Source organism: Onychomys torridus, chromosome 5 (assembly GCF_903995425.1).
Source record: "Onychomys torridus chromosome 5, mOncTor1.1, whole genome shotgun sequence".
NCBI lineage: Eukaryota > Metazoa > Chordata > Mammalia > Rodentia > Cricetidae > Onychomys > Onychomys torridus.
The window spans coordinates 59,103,688-59,123,799 of NC_050447.1; the positions used below are offsets into that span (position 1 = coordinate 59,103,688).

The 20,112-nt window shown below is 42.7% G+C and overlaps 1 protein-coding gene across 1 annotated transcript in view; it reads right to left on the bottom strand.

Annotated features, from left to right (window-relative positions):
• Adarb2 (adenosine deaminase RNA specific B2 (inactive)) overlaps positions 1–20,112 on the bottom strand; it is a 208,440-nt gene that overhangs the window by 56,974 nt on the left and 131,354 nt on the right. Inside the window, exon 5 of the mRNA XM_036188873.1 lies at positions 3,267–3,435. Within this exon, the coding sequence (XP_036044766.1) occupies positions 3,267–3,435 (169 nt within the window). The remainder of the gene's footprint in view (positions 1–3,266; positions 3,436–20,112) is intronic.

Here is a 20,112-nt window from a genome sequence, read left to right on the forward strand (position 1 = left end):
GCCTCTTCAACTCTGGGATTATAAACCTGGCTTTTTTTCCTCTCATTTTCTTTTTAGGCATGAATTATGAGTCTCATACTTTGGTCCTTGTTCTGTTTGAGAATCACTTTACAAACTAAACTTTCTCTCCAACCATATATTTTAAGTTTATCTTTTACAAGCCAGTACCTATTATTATAAACCATAATCCTCTGTGCCTGCAAGGCCCCATTCATGGAGTGTCCTGGGACACAATTGACTGGAGTAGTCTCAGTGGGTACTAGTGGTGCAGTAGAGAGAAAAGGGATTTTAAACAGTGTCTGAGCTTGGGTACTAACAAACTAGGTAGAAATGCCAAACAATGCAGAATTGGCTTTTCTTATCATTCAGGGTAGATCTAGAACAAATGCATGCTTCCTAATCTTGGAGCTTTACATCCTCTTGCTTTAGGAAAACCTTCTTCATAGCCCTTAACCCTGCATCTGAGCAGCCCTGCCTCCCCAAGGAGGGACAATATCACATGAGCACTGAACAACTGAGCTGTGTTTTTTTTCCCAGACCCCTCAGCACACCCTTGGCAGTATGCTTTCCATCATTCTTGCTGTTTGTACAAGTTCTGCCCCCTTGGTGATGGATTTTGCATTGCAGAGCCTTGTGATCTCATAGGCAGCAGAATGGACATAGGAAACCTTTGAGGCTACTACAAGCTCATGTGCAACTACCTCTTCCCTTGTGCCCAAGTGGACTCCTCCATCATGTGTGGCTCTTCTTCCACAGCCCTGGGAGCAACTACATGCAGTCTTGGTCCCCCACTGCAAAACCAGACCCATTAAGGGAAACTTTACTTTTTCTTGAGGCCCTTTGCAGCCATTTTTGGTACCCTCCTGCAGGAAAGGAATGGGGTGTGGCTGTCTTTGACTTTTCCAGATAGTTGTGCAGTGCCTCAAATGCGTCCAAGTCTGGGCAAAGTTGGGTGGATTGTCTTCAGTGACACATATACAGGAGGTAGGGGGACTGGAGGACATTTCCAACTGAGAAGTTGGGTCTTCAGTAGAGATCCTTCTCTACATTTTGAGAGCTTTCCAGCTCTTGTCTCTTCCAGTTGACCCCTCACCAGGTCTACTGAAACTGATATGGCAATATATCATGCTGCTATGTGCTGTGCAGAGGCTCAGATAAAAATTAAGTGAGTGTATTAAGGTATTGCCTTTATTCGAGTCTGTTTGGCATGTATTAGGCATTTTCCCTTTTTGTATGACTTCTGTACATGCTAACAGGTTCATGTGAATGAGCCACTCACTGAAAGCCCTCTGAGATGCCGTTGTTAGTGGATTCAAGGAACCCTGTTTCAAACGGTAAGAAAAGGGCAGCTGAAAGATGTAAGGAAAGAATGTTTTGTCAAAGAGACCCACAGCAATTCAACTACTGGGACCAGCTTGCTTCAGGAATGTGTATGAAATGCCACATGATCAAATCTACCTAGGTTTCTGTTGGAGTTTATTATGTCTTCCAGAGAGATTCCAGCTCATGTGACAGCCTGCTTTTTCCTGATGGCTGCCATGAGGACATCAGAAATTCCAGCATTGTAGCACATTTCTTAGCACCTCTTCACTCTAGAAAATCCTTGTTAAAGTGTATGCGGCAGGCTTAGGAGATGGCTTGGTTGGCACACATGAAGATCCAAGTTTGTTCCTAGAACTTATGTTTAAAAAAAATCCAGACTTGCTGGCATGCACTTCTGATCCCACTGCCAGGGAAACAGAGAGACTGAGCTGATTGCCATTCTTCACTGGCCAATCAGATTACCCTATCTGGGGAGTTTCAGGGCAGTGAGAGGTCCTGTCTCAAGACAAACAAGGTAGATGGCGTCTGAGAATGACATCTGAGGTTGTTCTCTGACCTCCATGTGCACACATACACACATACAAGCACACATATACACACACAAGTGTACACGATTTTGGTCACATTTCCTGATTTGAAATCTAGAGAGTGGAACATAGTTGGTTCTGCGGGGGTATGAGGAGAACTGAGGTCACCAGGACAGGGTGACTTGGCTGTGTAGGATAAGGGCTACAAAGTATTGAATACCTACCTCAAGAGGGCCACTGTGTATTTTTGTGAGAGCCGTTTACCTTTGGTTTGTACAATGAAAGCAGCCTGGCCCCGAGATTAGAACTGGTGACAGGAAATAAAGGACAGCTCGTTTACGAGCTTGGCCCCTGAGAGATGGCCCTTACTAAACATGAAGAACTCTGAACTGGTGAAGAAACTATGTTGGCTGAGAAATTCTCAAACCTAAACTGACCAGGGAGCAGAGGGGACCCTCTTCCCTTTGTAGAAATAACTGAACTGTGAGCCCTGCTTAAAATGGACACAATTTTGTCAGAATTGAGCAGAGGTGTCAATGTCAACCTGGCACCTTTCCATGGCTGAAATGAAAGTTTTTGCCAGGGAGCAAGCACATTGATTCAAGCCATCTCACATTGTACCAAACACTCTTTCAATTGCATCGAATTACGGTTCCAGAGAGCAATGACTCCTATTTCCCGAGAGTGAGTGAAGTCATTGTTTCCTTCTTTTCTTCCCCCTTCCCTCCCTTCCTCCCTCTCTCTTCTTCCCTCCCTCTCTCTGTCCTCAAACTTCTTTTCTCTATGTCTTTCCCTGTCTTGTCTTCTCCCTTTTTGGTGGTTGCACTTTTTGCAAGAAAACTTCTGTGATCTGTAGGTAGCTCCTAGAATTGCTCTGTTGTCTCGTCTCATTGACATTTATATTGGAGTAGCTGGTTGGGTAAATAGCTTATTGAAGGTCTGTAAGATTCAGAGATGGCTGTGCCCTGTGCTCTTGTTGATGTCTGGGTTTCACAAAGGAAACTGTCATTTGAGGAATGCTGTAGTGGCTGCCCAAATGTTTTAATTGAAAAATAACCAAATGGAAGAAGCCATGACAAGATGTATTCCTGTGTGTCTATGCCTGTGGGCACATGTGTGGTAACTTGTGTGTGTAACCTGTAGGCAAACAGCCTGTTTCCTGAAGTGAGATGTTGAGTGTAATGCTGACATCTGGTAATTTAACACTTCAGCGTCTGTGTGGTATTCAAAGGGCGCTCCAAGTCTGAATAAAAATAGATGCTGTGTTGTGCATAGTCACTTACAATGTATGGGATCTGCCAAGATAAGTGAATGGCACATTTTAAGCTGGCTGTGGGATTCTTTTCCATGACCTAGTTGCCTGGCTTCTCACTAGCTAAGGCGTGTTGGTCCTGCCCATGCCAGGGGCCCCTTTACCTCAAGTGCAGCTCCAGCTGAGTGTAGAGGAAGTGAAGAAATGCCCGCCTGGCCACAATTTCAGCATGGCAATCGTTGACAACGAGCCCCTGGTCACTGATGTGCTCGCCACTGATACACTTGGTCCCAGAGGAGAGGACGATGACCTGCGCTTGTCTGGTGTCCAAGCCTAGGGGACACAGAGGGTGGTCAGAACAGCTTAGGCTTCAAGGACCCCACTGCAGGGAACTTTTCAACCTTTCTGTAGCACCAGCCGTGGTGTTTATCTGACTGTCATTCATGATAGCGATGATGATTAATCTTTATTATCAACTTGACTATATTTAAAATCACCTAGGAGACTTGTGAGACATGCCTCAGGGTATATTTATGAATCTGTTTCCAAAGATGACCAGCTGACAGGGAAGTTTCATTCTGGATGTGATGGCACCATCCCTTGGGCTGGGAACCTTTGTGGAACAAAAGGCTGTGCCAGAGAAAGGGGAATATGGATAGTTTCTTTGCTCTGCTTCCCAGCCCACTGGGACAAAAGTTCCTCTATCCTATTATGCCCTCCTAGACACGATGGACTGAAATCTCTGAAACCATGAACAAAATAAATAACACATCCCTTTAAATTGTTCTCAGCTGTGTCATCACAACCATGCAAAAGTCAGGTCCTGAGCTGACAGACATCATTCTGAGATCTTGAGACTGGGAACAGCATGGTCACCCTTGAGTTTTGTTCCAGTGGCTGCTGGCCTGGTGGGAAGAAGGATTTTCTTTATTTGTAGCAGAAGCTACAAATTCAATTTATATTAGAAATAAAGGAGTGATAGTTAGAGCCGAACCTGTCTCTGGGGGAGAAACTAAGGCACTGTAGGGGTTCTTGTTGAGATTTTAAAAGGGAAGAGGTTGGGCTTAATCACATGTGCGATAACAATCCAAATTCTACCCCCAGAAATTCTGCCACAGGCCCTCGCCCTCCAGAATGACAGCTGTATACTCATTGAGAGATTCCTTGAGAAGGAAGTGTACAGAAAGCAGGTGCATAAAGACGGTGAGGACATAAGAAGGACTCTTAGCCTGGGCTTTGCCTTGTAGACACATCTGTATTTTCAGTGAAGAGGTGGCCCAAAGTGGGATTTGAATATATGTCCCTCACAGACTCATGTGTGGGTAGTAGTGCTATTTGGGAAGGTTGTAGAACATTTAGGAGGTGGAGCCTCCCTGGAGGAAGTGGGTCACCAGGGACAGGCCTTGAGATTTCATAGGTGGCCCCGCCTCCTATTCTGCTGTCTGCTTTCTGACCATAAGTGTGTGATCAGCCATTTTTTGCCACATATGCCTTCCTCTGTGATGCGTGTCAGCCTCTGGAACTATAAGCCACAATAGATCCTTTTTTTTCTTACGTTGCTTCTTGTCATGTTTTGGCCACAGCAATGGGAGAAGTTAGTAGTAGACAGGATGTTGGGGAGACACCTGTGCCTATGTGAGGTCTACAGACACTGGCCTTTATTTCCTTCAGCTTTCAGGATCCTTCTGAGTAGTGAAATTCAGATGACTCCATTCCTTTACTTCCTTCTACCCAAAATGTACTTCTCTCTCTGAGTCCTGCTGAACTCAGCCCTCTGTTTTACTTAGCACACTCTTGAACACTGTGGGGACACTTGCCTTTCACAGTCTTATACCTCGGTAGAGGTCAACCCTGAAGCTGGAACAAAGTCTAGAGGTTTGGAACACTCAAGAATGTGTGGTTTGTACACAACTTGTGCCTCAGGAGGAGCAAGGTGAAAAGTAGGGCATGGCCATGGGGCTAATGTTTAGGCCTCTCCAGGCACAGAGGTATGAAGGCTTCTGATATGGGACAGGGTCAAGTTCAGAACAGTCCCCTCCATTATCACATTTCACAGGCTGGGGCTGGGGCTGGGGCTGGGGCTGATGAAGTGGTGTCTGAGGGGTGTATTCCTTCTCTAGGTTATCCTGTTAAAGGTTGGACACCTTATCATCAGTGAGTGGTCAGTGTAAACAGAATGACCAGTCCCACTCTGGGGCTACCATAATTGTCTGCATCCTTGAGAAGGAGCTTTGAGCTGTGTCCATGGCAATTGCTTGGGATCTGTGCTTGGCTCTGATCTCATTCAGGGGACTGGGCACACGTCTATATGTATGTCCTGAATCTTTAAATGTCTTTTCTCTTTGTATATGTTCATTGTACATGATACTGTACTACATAAAAAAATTTAAAAATGTTTCTTTGATAGTTTCAGATATAAATATAGCATATATAAAATATAAGTAGAATACATACATATATATATACATATACATATACATATATATATATATATATATATATATATATATGTATATAATACATTCCAATCACATTAACTTCTTCACTCTTTCTTATCTCCATTTGACCCCCACCAACCTCACTTTTTCTGACAAGGCTCCATTATTCCACTTTTATGTCTTTTTGTTTTGTTTTTGGCTTATTTTGTGACCCTCTGAGTTTCATCAGGGCTGGATGGGCATCCATGGATGCATGGGCACTCACCAGTGGGTACTCACTGAAGACAATGACTTCTCAGTCCCAAGTAGCCACATACTGCCAATATTTTCCAGGGAGAGGCCAGCCCACCTGAGTCCCTCCCATATCATTAATAGACTATTTGGGCCTGCTCTTGTGCAGGCCCTGTGCAGGCAGCTGCACTTGCTATGACTTCACACATGCAATGGCCAACTCATGCCCAGAAGACAGCATTTTATGGTTCTGCTCTCTATCGTCTGGCTCACACAAAGAACATCTTAATATAAACATATATTGTACATTTGATACATTTTCACTATATCCTCTATCCTCACTGTTCTCACCACTCCCTCACCCATTAGTGCCCTTTGTCTTCCTAGACATGTCTGCTTCTATTTTTATTATATATGAAATATATACATATATGTATACATATATATGAAATGTATACATAAATATGTACACATTTCATATATACATGATTTTAGGTACCTATATAAAATCTATACTTCCTGAATCTTATACCTAAGAATAATGTCACAAATTCATAAAAACAAAGGAAGTGAGGGGAGATTCATATAGGAAATCACAAAGCTTTCTCCCTCCTCCTGGAGCTACAGGAGAGATGGAAGGAAGCAGGCGGCATGACTTCCTTCTGCACACATCCAGCATTTTCTGTGTCTGAGAGGCAAATCTCCTCCAAACTCTGAGGTTTCATAGAGACACCAAAGGAGCAGCCCCAAATTGTTTCCTTCCTTTCTGGTCTATCTAGGGGTCATACAACTGCTGATCTTTGGGGCTTATAAAACCTGAGAAGCATATATTTTTTTATGGAGTGATTTATAGAACTATGAAAGTTAGCTTCTGCTAGTGACCAACGGAAAGAATTATAACAGTTCCGTCAAGATTGCCAGAGGCCATTTGTAAAATACCTCCAGTTATCATCATGTTGTTTAAACACTCTCAATACACGGTGAAAGCAGAGAGTTTTGAGGCCGCACTGACTGAACAGCCTCTTAAATTTTTTCTCTGAGGTGTCAGAGAGATGGCTCAGTGGGTAAACTGCAAGCTGTGCAACTGTGAGGACCTGAGTTTGAATCCCCTGAACTGATGTAAAGTCAGGTGCTGTCGCTTGCATCAGTCACCCCAGTACTCCTACAGGGAAATGGGAAGTGAGGACCAAAGAGGCCCTGGGAGCTTGTGGGGAAGCTGCAGGGCAGAGAGACCCTGTTTCAAACAAGATGGAAGGTTGGACTGTCACCTCAGGTTGATTGCTGACCTCCACAAGTCTACCATGGCATGAAGACACACACACACACACACACACACACACACACACACACACACACACACAGAGAGAGAGAGAGAGAGAGAGAGAGAGAGAGAGAGAGAGAGAGAGATCCCTGAATAACCAGTTCCAACCTATAAAATGGGGGCTACTCCTTTCCTTACCCCACTTTGCCATCTCCAAATTTTTACCTTTTTCCCTAATTAGATCAACTGTTAAGAGTTGACAAACAGTCCATACTAATGTGAAAAAAAAAACAAAAGAAAAAAGCACTGGGCACTTCATGACTTATTTTTCACAAGACAATGCCCACTTATTCATAGCCAAAGGAACTTGTTGAACAGAAACAGTTTGGTCAGACTCCAGAAGACTGAATCAAAGATTGTTTTTTCTCCTGCCCTCGCGGGTACAAGTGTGAATACACATAGTCTCACTTGGATGGGTACAAGTGTGAATACACATGGTCTCACTTGGATGGTGAACTTCTTGAGAGCAGAAACCAGAATTTCCCTGAAACCCTCAGAGGGGCTCCCTAGGAGTCTGTGTAATTAGAGGTTGCTTCAGTCCCCGTTGGAAACTTTCAAGGTCCTGCAGCTGAAAGTCAGGGGGTGGGGTTGGGATGTCCAACAGCTCTGCTCTGTATGTGAGCACACTACTGTTTGCTGAGTTTTGGATTCTGTGTGGTGTGTGGTCGTCAGTGCAGAGTGCTGGCTTAGCCTCAGATTTTTACCGGACTCTGTTAAATCCTTTGATAAATTTATGTATGAACCATTTCTTTAAAGAGATGATATGCAAATTGGGCCCCCCAGTGGAGCAGAGCTTCCATTTTTAATAGGATTTACTTTACCAAGTGCAAACAGTGCTGAGAGCCTTGTGAAGTACTTGATACAGACTTGTTCTAAGTTGAGAATTGCTCCGTTGAGAACTAAATCCTGAAGCCTGAGTGACCTCTGTCTTTATTCCCACCCTCAGCTTGGATCAGATGGAAGCCTGGGGAGGGCGGGGAGGGAGGCGAATGTGTGCATGCATTGGCTGCAAAGGTTAATCCACTCTCCTTGCTTCTCTCCTGGACAGCTCCCGGAATGAAAAAAGAACTAAAAAGGCAAGGAACGTGACTGCTCCTAGGTCTGGTGGAGGAGAAGGGTTATTGTAAATATGTGGGAGAGTATAACCAGAGGCAGGGACTTCCGGGAGAGTCCAGAGTGGGCAAGACCAGACTAAGTCATGTGAGGAGAGGGTGAGGAGAGGGAAGAGGGGAGAGAGGGAAACCAGGTGCAGCAGCCAGGAGGCCCAAAGGTACAAGAGAGCATGTAACCCAAATAACTGGATTATATAGGGAAGAGCGGCCCTGCGTTGGGGAGTTCAGGGTAGGGAGCCAGGAGGGCCCTGTAGAAGGTAGGGACTGAGGGACACTGGGAAAATGTGGTGGGAAGAGTCCACTCTGAATTGTTAAACAGGCACCTCAGCCACTGGTCCCCCGTTTGAAACACTCCCCAGCTGGGTTTGTCCCTTTCTTCCTTAGCAAACCCCTCCACACACACACTTACTGCCTCCTGGCCACTCTCATTGCTCTCCTGGCTCCAGTGACTTCCATTTCTTAAAAGGACTCAGGAGTCCAGGACATGCTGTCTTCCTACTGTCTCCTCCCACTGTGGTGGAATTTAGTTTCTCAGTCATCCTTTGAGGACATGTTTAGTTCTCAAGCCATAGCTACCCTGCTTTGAGAAAAGCAAAGAGAGAATACAAGCAAAGACCTGTACTTTCTTCCCAGGGAAAGCTGAAAACAGCTACATACCATGCCTGGCAAGCTTTCCTTGGGTCCAGGAATCCTCTCACTTAGTTGTTCCCTAGGAGGGCTAACTCCTGGCTGGGGGTCCTGGAGGTGGAGCTGACCATCATTTGTCAGCAAGAGCTAAAGCTATAGGAGCAGCAGGAGCCTGCTAGTCACCTCTCCCAGGATGCCTGGGAGCCATTTTCTAATTGAAAGAGTTAACAGGATCCATGGACTGTTGAGGAACTTAATGAGGACACTCTCTTGATGGAGAAAGCGGTTTCAGATTCCAGCTTCATTAAGGCAGGTATTTTGAGTGCTGCAAACTAACATTTCTAAATCTTCCTTGGAGTGTCTCAGCGTTCAGATGGCTGGCACACATACACTGTAGCTCAGGCTGCTCTTCGGGAGTAGGCACTGTGGCTCCTGAGGCCCTGGCTTCTTTTGATTCCATGGAAATTAGAGCTGTAGAAAAAAGAAGCTGCTTCCCCTTTGCCCCTCATTAATTCTCAATGCTGCTCGACTCCAGGCTCTGCTGTATTTAGTACAATTACTTGGCTCAAGAAATGCATTATTTGCTGATTCACTTTTCATTAATCTCATCTACAACATGCCAGCACCAAGCTAAGTAACACTGGAGACAAAAGATACTTAAAACCTGGTCCTACCCTTTAGCATGTGTTTAGGGAGACAGTATAAAAGCAGAAAATCTGTAAAATAAAATCGTGTGTGTGTGTGTGTGTGTGTGTGTGTGTGTGTGTGTGTGTGTACTTCAGTGTTTGAGCAGGTCCTGAGAGATGGCATATCTTAGGTAGAATGAAAACAGTGGTACAAAACATGGACAGTATCGAGAACATGCCTAATTTGTGTGTGTGTGTCTCGAGCCACTGAAAAGTTCATTTTGTTATCAGCGGGAGATTTGTATACAAAAGTGCTAGCTATTAGGCTTAAAAGGCAAGTAGAAATTGATGACAGAGGGTCTTGAATGCCACCCTTAAGATAGATATTAGATCTTAGATACTAGACAATGGGACTGTTAATGAACCTTTGGATCAGGACAGTGACATTGTTTTCCCTGGGTGGGTCAGTGCAGCACCATGGATGAGTAGAGGGAGAAGGATGAGGTCATAGGCAGGAGGCTGCTGCAGCAATATAGAATCTCGACATCGGGGAGTGGTAAATCAGAGAAATGGGTAGAAGGGAGGACCCAGGGAGAAGAAGCAGGAAGACACAAGGAGTGAAACAAAAAGATTGGAAAATTAAAACAGGAAGAAGTGAAAATTAAATGCTCAAGAATTACATAGAAAAAAGAAAACTATAGAAATTCTATTAGGGTCAGCTGAGTTCAAGGCTGGCAGTTTTGGGAGAACAGAAGATAGACATCTTATTGTTTCTCCCCTCAAATGGTGCAGAGGGGTAACTTGATTGCATTATTCTATTATGAGTTGGAAAACAGAGTTTGATACCAAAAATATAAGCAAAAATTACTAGAAACATAAGCTGTATTGTAGCCTCTAAGAAAACAAGTTTTTCATAAGTCTCTCATCCTATGGTTCTAGTATAGAGGTTCAGAATAACCCAAGAGGGGTCTTCAGTTCTGTAAGATATGGTACTCTTCACCCTTCATCAGATGAAGATCCTGCTTGTGTTAAAACCAAAAAAAAAATTAGTCTTCAAGTCCTGTGAATTTTGGTTCCTGCAGATGAGTTAAAGGTGTATGAGGTGGTATAAGTGGGCAGAAGTCACCTATTTATTGTTGCCTGGAAATGAGATACACTCTCTTTGTGATACTTCGGTTCCAAGTTTTTGTTTTGTTTTGTTTTTCAAGGCAGGGTTTCTTGGTGTAGCCTTGGCTGTCCTGGAACTAGCTTTGTAGACTAGGCTGGCCTCAAACTCAGAGATCTGCCTGCTTCTGCCTCCTGAGTGCTGGGATTAAAAGTGTGTGCCACCACCAACTGGCTGGTTCCCAGTTTGTTAGTCCTTGATACCTAGGATGTGTAGTTAATGTCCAATGCAAAAGGGTCTCCAAGCTGAGCATACCCCCATGTGTTTGGAATCCCCATAATGATGCTTGGTATAAGTAATGTGTCTTAGGTCAGGATACCCCCAAATTAGAGGCTGAGTGGGAGATTCTAGGAGGTAATTCAAAGTAAGTCAGGACAGGGCAGAAGCAGGTGAAGAGGAGATTTTGCTGTAGTCTGAGGTTGACCTGACAGAAAACTCTGAAATACGAAGGATAGGACATGGTTGTCATAGCTTGAGGCAAGGCTGGGGGGTTCTGTGAGACTCTGTGTGAGATGTCAGCTACAGGTATTCCAAGAGCGCTGGCTTCCTTTGGCCAAGGCATTTGTCAGAAGACATAGCTATGAGCAGTTCCCAGCCAGTGCATGGAGCAGCAATGCAAGGGGAAGAACCCTGGAGGGGCTTAGGTGTGGTGCCAGCAGCAACATCTACTGCGTCAAACAATGTTGCCCTAGTCTCTCAAATGAAAACTTGTGTGAAACCATCACTTGACACATGACTTTTGGTCGACCTATTTTCTCTTAAAATGGCCCAAATTGAGGGCTGGAGAGGTGGCTCAGTTGTTAAGAGCACTGTTGCTCTTCCAGAGGACCCGGGTTTAGTACCCACAGCTCCTGGACTATGACTCCAGTTCTAGGCATCAGGCACACATGAGGTACAGAGACATACACGTAACCAAAACATTCATGTACATAAAATGAAATAAATCAATCTAAAAAATGGCACAATTAAGCCAGGTGGTGGTGGTGCATGCCTTTAGTCCCAGCACCCAGGGACGCAGAGGCAGGCAGCTCTCTATGAGCTCAAGGCCAGCCCTGTGTATAAAATGAGTTCCAGGACAGCCAGGGCTATACAGAGAAATCCTATCTCAAAACAAACAAACAAACAAAACAAACAAAAACACCCCCCTAAAATACAATCTAAATTGGATTAAAAATAAGACCCTATAGAATATCATGAGGAAGAACTACAGAAAACAAAAACACTATGTTGAACATACACACTTGATTGAGAAAATCACAATTAGATATATTTAAATATTTCTAAATAAATTACTATTTACTAAACATGCAGTATAGCTCATTACTAAATTTACAGTATAGCCCATTTCTTCTAGAAATGTGAAATTATATTGTATGTAAAGCTACAATACAAAACGATAACTGTGAACATGGACACAGAGCCAGCTCTGACAAAACCATGACTTTAGATAAAATACAAAAATAGGTTGTATTTAGAATACAATAGAGAAAGATGATCATGGCTGCAGAGTGGAGCCAGTGTCTGACAAAACACATAGCTTAATGGGGAAACTTGGAGGCATTTCTGCTGCCTTTAGAAGAATGCCCAGGGTAGTTCCATTAGTTGGTATCTGTTAAAGCTACCAGTCAGCACAAGAGAAATAAATTAGAGGTGTAATAATTGGAAGGAGCAGGTGATACCAGCGCTGTCTGACTAGACTATGGCTGCATACGTGGTACCCTCAGGAGAGTCCAGTTGAAATACTACTAGAAGCAGAAAGAGAGTTCAATGGGGTGAGAGGGAGCAGAACTCATACACCCAAATCAATAGTTTTCATATATACACATAACCACTAGAGAGAAACAATAAAGTGGAAACAACTCTGTTTATAATAGCCACAAACAAGGTGATAGGGAAAGGAGAATGGACCGTGAGGACTAAAGCTTTAAAACCCTCTAACGGGCCTGGAGACATAGATCAAGCAGGTAAGGGTGTTTGCCACCAAGCCTGGCCACCTGAATTTGATCATCTGAACCCACATGGTGGAAAGAGAGAACTGACTCCTGTGAGATGTCCTCTGAGCTCTACAGGTGTGCTAGGGAACTCCCCAAATGTAAAAATAAAACACCTTTACTTAAGGACATCAGCAATATTAGAACACACAGAAAGAGACCTTGCCATCTTAAATTAGGAAGATTAGTCACATGAATTTTCTCTCAATTGGTTATAAGGTTATGATACTAACAGAAACAGCAGGAGTGCTTTGTTCTAGACAACACCCAGTTAAAATGCAGTATAATTATTCTTTATTTAAACCAGAAAGACCAATTCTTCAGGGAAACCCAGAGAACACCAGCATGGACTGATGCTGGGAGACAAACCCTAGCAGGTAGCATGCTGGTGGCACAAGCTTGTTACGGTGGAAAGGATCCATTCTGTGAGAAGAGTGGAGCAAAGGAGAAAGTGCAGAGATCAACCCAAGAGTGCAAGAGAACTCAGTACAGGCTAAAGAGAACCCTTCTGTCCACGAGGATCAAAAGCATCGAAGTAACAGCATCTCACAACTCAAGAGTCTATTGAAATTAAAGTTGCATCTTCATCTTCCACCAGGCACCAGGGCAGGTGGCAAATGGATTAAGATCTAGATGTGAAATACCAAATAAGGGCACCTGAATCTTTACAGTTGCTTTATTTATAATTTACTAAACGTGGAAGCAACCACAGTGTCCTTGCTTTTGAACTTCCCTGCCTCTAGTATTGCCAGAAAGAAATTCTGTTGTTTATAGACTTCTCAGAAAGACATACTTGGTTGCAGTAGCACAAGTGGGCATTTCTTTGGTACACTATTACCTACCCAGCTCTAGGCAGTCTCTGTGAGTGCACTTTCATTCATTTTAACTTGAACTAAATAATTCTCATTTCAAGTTTTTAAATAGAAGTTTTGTAACAGCATATCTGATTCTGGAAGAAAGCACCACCAGTGTTCTAAAGTATAAAACTAAAAGTAAAATAATACCAATATGTGTCAAAGAAATAAATCTCTGAACTATAGAAACCAGAGATAAAAAGAAAATATTTTTATCATGTCCATAGACTGTCCAAAGGTTTGGTATATAATATATTCTGATTCAGTTTTCAAATATCATGTTCATGGAGTTTAATGACTCCATAATAAGGTTTGCATACACCCCCGAGGAAGGCTCTTTCACAATGTATTGGCTCCTAGCATTGGGAAACCTTCACCAGCGATCAACCCCAGTGATCATGCTCACAATTCCATTTTATTGCTAGTGTTTGGTGTGTAAGAGCTCCCAGCCTCTTTGTGCTTTGTAGTCTAAGTTTTTGCAGAGACTATTAGCCTGCCTGTAATCCTACTTCTGGTCACTAGTTGACTAACAGGTTTTATTTTCAAGCTTTTGCTGCAATAAATTTTTGTCTCTTCTTAAGTTTCAGTTTCCACACTGAATTATTCTCTAATTAGTTCAGAATCAGGTGAATGAAAACACACGCCGTGGGCATTTCTGATCTGGAGGCATGACTGGGCTAGAATTAGAAAAGTCTGGCTTCTAGTGGGGAGATTTTTTTTCACCAGCATGTTAACTGATGGTCATCTCTGGAAACGAGAAGAGGCCAGTGTCCTCTATGTTCGTATTCTCCAAACATTGCTAGTGTGCCCAGGAAGTTACATATCAGTGTCTTGTGCACCTAAACTGGACACCAGACAGAACAGCACAAATATGAGGCATCTGTGAGCCTCAGAGCAGAGGTAACTTCATTTCTTACTTACTTGAAACACTGGCCAAGTAAATTTAACTACATTAAATTCAATTAACTCCATTGCCTTGTGGGGAAAAAGTTAATTTAAAGAAAATAATGCAAACTTTAAAAATTTGAACACTGCAATTTTTAGCTATTGCTGCGAGATACATTTCAGTTCCCATATAATTATATTTATCTACCCATCTTTTCTTCTGACTTCCATAGTTAGAACAACACTAAAAATCATGTGTTCTGTAGTTGCTTATAGTCACAACAAACTGTGTGTTCTTCGTACGGGAACAAGAGTGTTTTGAGCAGCTGAAAGGCAGACAGTTCAAGAGAATCTTAAAAGTAAATATGAGTTGGCACTGGGGTATAGGTTAAGTGAAAATTCAGTGAGAAGTATTGATAGTATCAAGGGCACATTTTTATCTATTTTCATTCATCTATCCATATGATGAGTATTGAATTTCTCCAGAAAGTGAAGATGTACAACTTGTCCCTTGTTTTCAGGTCCTGAACTCTATGTCATCTGCACACACTCACAGGTCAGGGAAGGAGGCTGGCATGGTAAGAGAGAAGGAATTATGATTATGGACATAACAGAGCTGTGGGCATCTGAGAGGGTGGGAAGGGGTGATTGAAGGAGTCGGGTCAGTGTTAGAGATGGGAAGACAAGGAACCTTTGCCTATGCTGAAGGCTTATCTGCCAGATGAATTAGATAACAGAGCTGCATAGGGGAAGTGGCTTGTTCGAAGCCAAAAGACTCTGGAGAGGTCAGTTGAGTCAGATGGAGTGTGGAACTATGGTAAGGAGGGGCTGCAGCCTGTGGAAGTTCCAGCACCATGACTGCCTTCTTCCCAGGGTTCCCTGCCTGCCAAGCTGCCCCCACCAGTTCTGGAGTAACTAAGAGTCCTCTTGTGAAACACACCAGGCAGGCTATTACCCCTCCCCACATCCCTGAGCTGATTTAATCAGGTGAATCTCTGAGTCACTATTAAACACATAAATGCTGACACCAGCTTCAAGCTTCCTGTCCTTTTAACTGTGGAAAGAACACGCCTTTGTCAGGTCCCTGGAAGTCTGTCTTTTAGCAATGCTTCTGGGTCATGCTTGTGACCAGGTGTATTTGAAGATCACAAATACACAGACAAAACCCAGGCAGAATTTTCATCTCTTATATTGTCTATAAGCTGTCAAGGTCCAGTTTTGAAAAGATTATTAATTAATTAATGTTTATTATTTTTTCAGCTGGGGGTGGTGGTATACATCTTTAATTCCAGCACTCCTGAGGCAGAGGCAGGCAGATCTCTGGGAGTTTGAGGTCAGCATGCACAAAGTTCTAGGATAGTTAAAATTATATAATAGTGAGATCCTGTATCAAAAAAGCAAAACAAACATACAGAAAACAAACACACATATACATACACAAAAATAAAAGAAAGAAAGGAAGAAAGAAAGGAAGGAAGGAAGAAAGAGAGAAAAGAAAAAGATTCTTTTTGTTGGATTGGGTAAACAATTTGAGGAGAGAAACTAACTCTGAGAGGCATATTATCTCACATTGAGATTTGCACACATAAAGAGCACAAAGGATTCAGGGTTACCTACAAAGAACCCCTGACTCTGCTGAGACTCCAGATGCTATGGTGACCATTGGCCTCAGTGCTCACATTTCAAAGCACTCCATCAATGAATCTTAAATGCTGATGCTGACTAAGCCACAAGAGCCCAGCTTTCTAAACATCAGCATAATACTTGTTAGAGTAACTACAGTAATTACATACCTGATAACATCCTTTAGCATGCTACTTGTTAGAAAAATTCTGTAATCACAGACTCATTACCATTCTTCAAAGAGAGAAAAATATGGGTTGGAGATGAAGCTCAGTTAGTAGAATGCTGGCCTGGTTCAAACCCTAGCATGACACAGACTGGGCACTGTGGCTATCCCAGAACTCAAGAGGTGGAGGCAGGGGCATCAGATGTCTAAGGTCATCCTTGGATACATAAGACCCTATCTCAAAAATAAAGTAAAACTAAGAGAAGATGTTTCCGGAGAATATGCCTGTCTTTTCCTTTTGATTGGTGAGGCTGTCATTGGGAAGAATACTAGCTTGTTTGGCAAGAATCTGGTAAGTAAAGAGAATGGGTTCAGTTGATCTGAGATCTTTTTTCCCCCCCAAGACAGGGTTTCTCTGTGTAGTTTTGGAGCCTGTTCTGGATCTCGCTCTGTAGACCAGGCTGGCCTCGAACTCACAGAGATCTGCCTGGCTCTGCCTCCCAAGTGCTGGAATTAAAGGCATGTGCCACCACTACCCAGACCTAATCTGAGGTTTTAATAGAGCCAAATTTGAACCAGTATTTGGATCTGAGGATGCTAATAATGAATGCTTCTTCTATTCTGATGACACGCATACATTTTCATTCTAAAATGCCTGGGGCTTAGGATGAACATGTAACCTCAATAGGGAATATGAGGTTTTCTTTCTGCTGTATGGTTGACAGCCATTGAGCTGCATGCATTGAGCGTTATGAAGACTACGCATGCACACTAATTACACACGCTGATCTGTCCAGGTAAAGCCCAGCTTGGAGAAAGGTACCTGGAAGATCATAGACACAATGTTGAGGCTATTTTGACTTGATGACCATGTAGGATCAACTCAGGCCCTGGCCATCCTCACTACAACTCCAAAGAGGCAAGTGCATTGTCATAGATGAGATCAGGATATCAGCTGGGTAGTGAGCAATGCTACCTTTTGAGAAAACTGAACTGTCCCAAACTTGATGTTCTGGAAGTAGGGTTGGAGGTGAACCTGGGGGCCTCCAGAGCTAGCCACCTTTCTTTGTGTTTTGTAGTAGGAGGCTGCATGGTTTGTTGAGTATCATAACCCTGGTTAGAGATGTGCTGGTCCACAAGACAAAACTTCATGCATGTGTCTGTGATTTACAGTGAGTCATATATGCTATTCTATTTTGCTTTCTGTTGCTGTGCTAAAAACAAATTGGCCAAAAGCAACTTGGGGAAGAAAAGTTTTTTTTCAGCTTATACTTCCAGGTCACAATACAATGTTGAGGGAGGTTGGGCAGGAACTTGAGATAGGAGTGGAGTCAAGAACAAGTGGAGAAATGCTGCTAACTGGCTTACTCTCTGACTCTCAGCTCTTTTTCTTATATAGTCCGAGACCACCTGCCTAGGGATGGTACTATCATAGTTGATTGTTGCCTCCTGTATCAATCATCAGTCAAAACAATTCCTCACAGGCATGGACATAGGCCAATCTGATAAACAATTCTTCAACTGAAGTTTCCTCTTTCCAGTGACTCTAGGTTGTGTCCAAGTGACAATAAAAATGAATCAGTACATTTGCCTCGGAACTCCCATCTGGACCAGAGGTGGAGACCCCAGCCACTTCCAGAGACTTAGAGACTAGTGTCCTGCATTCCATCCTGCCCTGGAACTCCCATCTGGACCAGAGAGCCCCCAGCTCCCATCTGCCCCAGAACTCACATCTGGACCAGAGCTTCCATCCTGTCCCAGAACTCCCATCTGGACAAGATAAGGAGACCCCAGGGACTTCCTGAGACTTAGAGTCCAGCCCCCCAGCTCCTATCTGGCCAGCACTCTCATCTGGACCAGAGCTCCCATCTGGCCCAGAGCTTCCATCTGGACCAGAGAGAGGCTCCCTAAATCTGTCAGCTCTGTCTGGACCAAGTACACTGATAAGACCAAGAATGAATCCACAAGGAGATGAGCAGACGCCAAGGCAGAAGTACATACAACAAAATAAAGAGCAATACAACATCATCAGAACCTAGCCCTTCTCCAACAGCTAGACCTGAACATCACGGAATGGAAGAAGAAGAAGAAAACAACCTTATAAGTAACATCATGAAGAGGCTAGAGACTTATAGAGAAGAAATCAAAAATAAAGTGGAGGAACAGACAAACAAAAAATGGGAAGAATGCTATAAAAAACCAGAGGAAAGGACAAATAAAGCAAAAGAAAACAATAAGTCCCTGAAAGAAAATCATGAAAAAGCAAGGGAAACAGTCCAAGGCATGAAGAGGGAAATAGAAAAAATGAAGAAGACACTAGCAGAAGGAATGCTGGAAATAGAAAATATGAGTAAATGAACAGGAACTTCAGATGCAAGTATAACCAACAGAATGCAAGAGATGGAAGACAGGATCTCTGGTGTTGAAGATACAGTAGAAGAAGTAGATTCATCAGTCAAAGAAAACACTAAAACCAACAAAGTCATGACCCAAAATGTCCAAGAAATTTGGGACACCATGAAAAGACCATATCTACAAATAATAGGGATAAAGGAAGGAGAAGAATACCAACTCAAAGGCACAGAAAATATATTTATCAAGATCATAGAAGAAAACTTTCCCAATTTAAAGAAGGAAATGCCTATGAAGATACAAGAAGCCTATAGAACACCAAACAGACCAGACCCCCCTAAAAAGTCCCCTCGCCACATAATAATTAAACAACTAAACGTACAGAATAAAGAAAGAATATTAAGGGCAGCAAAGGAAAAAGGCACACTGACTTATAAAGGCAAACCCATCAGAATAACACCCAATTTCTCAATGGAGACTTTGAAAGCCAGAAGGTCCTGGACAGATATAATGCAGACACTAAGAGACCATGGATGCCAGCCTAGACTAATATACCCAGCAAAACTTTCCATCATAGATGGAGTGAACAAGACCTTCCAAGACAAAACCAGATTTAAACAATGCTTATCCACAAACCCAGCCCTACAGAAAGCACTAGAAGGAAAATTCCAACCTAGGAAAGTCAAAACACAGGCAATAGATAACATCACAGCAGTAAAACCCAAAGAAGAGAAGTACACACACGCTGCCACCAAAAAATAAAAATAATAAGAGGAACAAACAATCACTGGTCATTAATATCCCTTAATATCAATGGATTTAATTCACCTATAAAAAGACACAGACAAGCAGAATGGATACGAAAACAGGACCCATCTTTCTTCTGCATACAAGAAACACACCTCAAATTCAAAGACAGACACCTCCTAAGAATAAAAGGCTTGGAAAAGACTTTCAAATGAAATGGTCTTAAGAAGCAAGCTGGTGTAGCCATCTTAGTATCCAGCAAAGTAGACTTCAAGCTAAAATCAATCAAAAGAGATGATGAAGGACATTACATACTCATTGCAGGAAAGATCCACCAAGATGAAGTCTCAATTCTGAACATTTATGCCCCAAACACAAGGGTACCCACATATGTAAAAGAAACATTACTAAAGCTTAAATCACATATAAAACCCCACACATTAATAGTGGTAGATTTCAACACCCCACTTTCACCTCTGGACAAATCAGCCAAATTGAAACTTAACAAAGACATAATGGTCTTAACTGATGTTATGGCTCAAATGGACTTAATAGATAAATACAGAACATTCCACTTGAACAAAAAAGAATATACCTTCTTCTCAGCACCCCATGGAACCTTCTCTAAAATCGGCCACATACTTGGCCACAAAGCAAATCTCAACAGATACAAAACAATTGGAATAACTTCCTGTGTTCTATCGGACCACTGTGGTTTAAAGTTAGATTTCAACAACAGAAAAAAAAAAACCTACAGAAATCCTATAATCTCATGGAAACTGAATAATGCTCAACTGAATCACCAATGGGTTAAGGAAGAAATGAAGAAAGAAATTAAAGACTTCCTAGAGATCAATGAAAATGAACACACA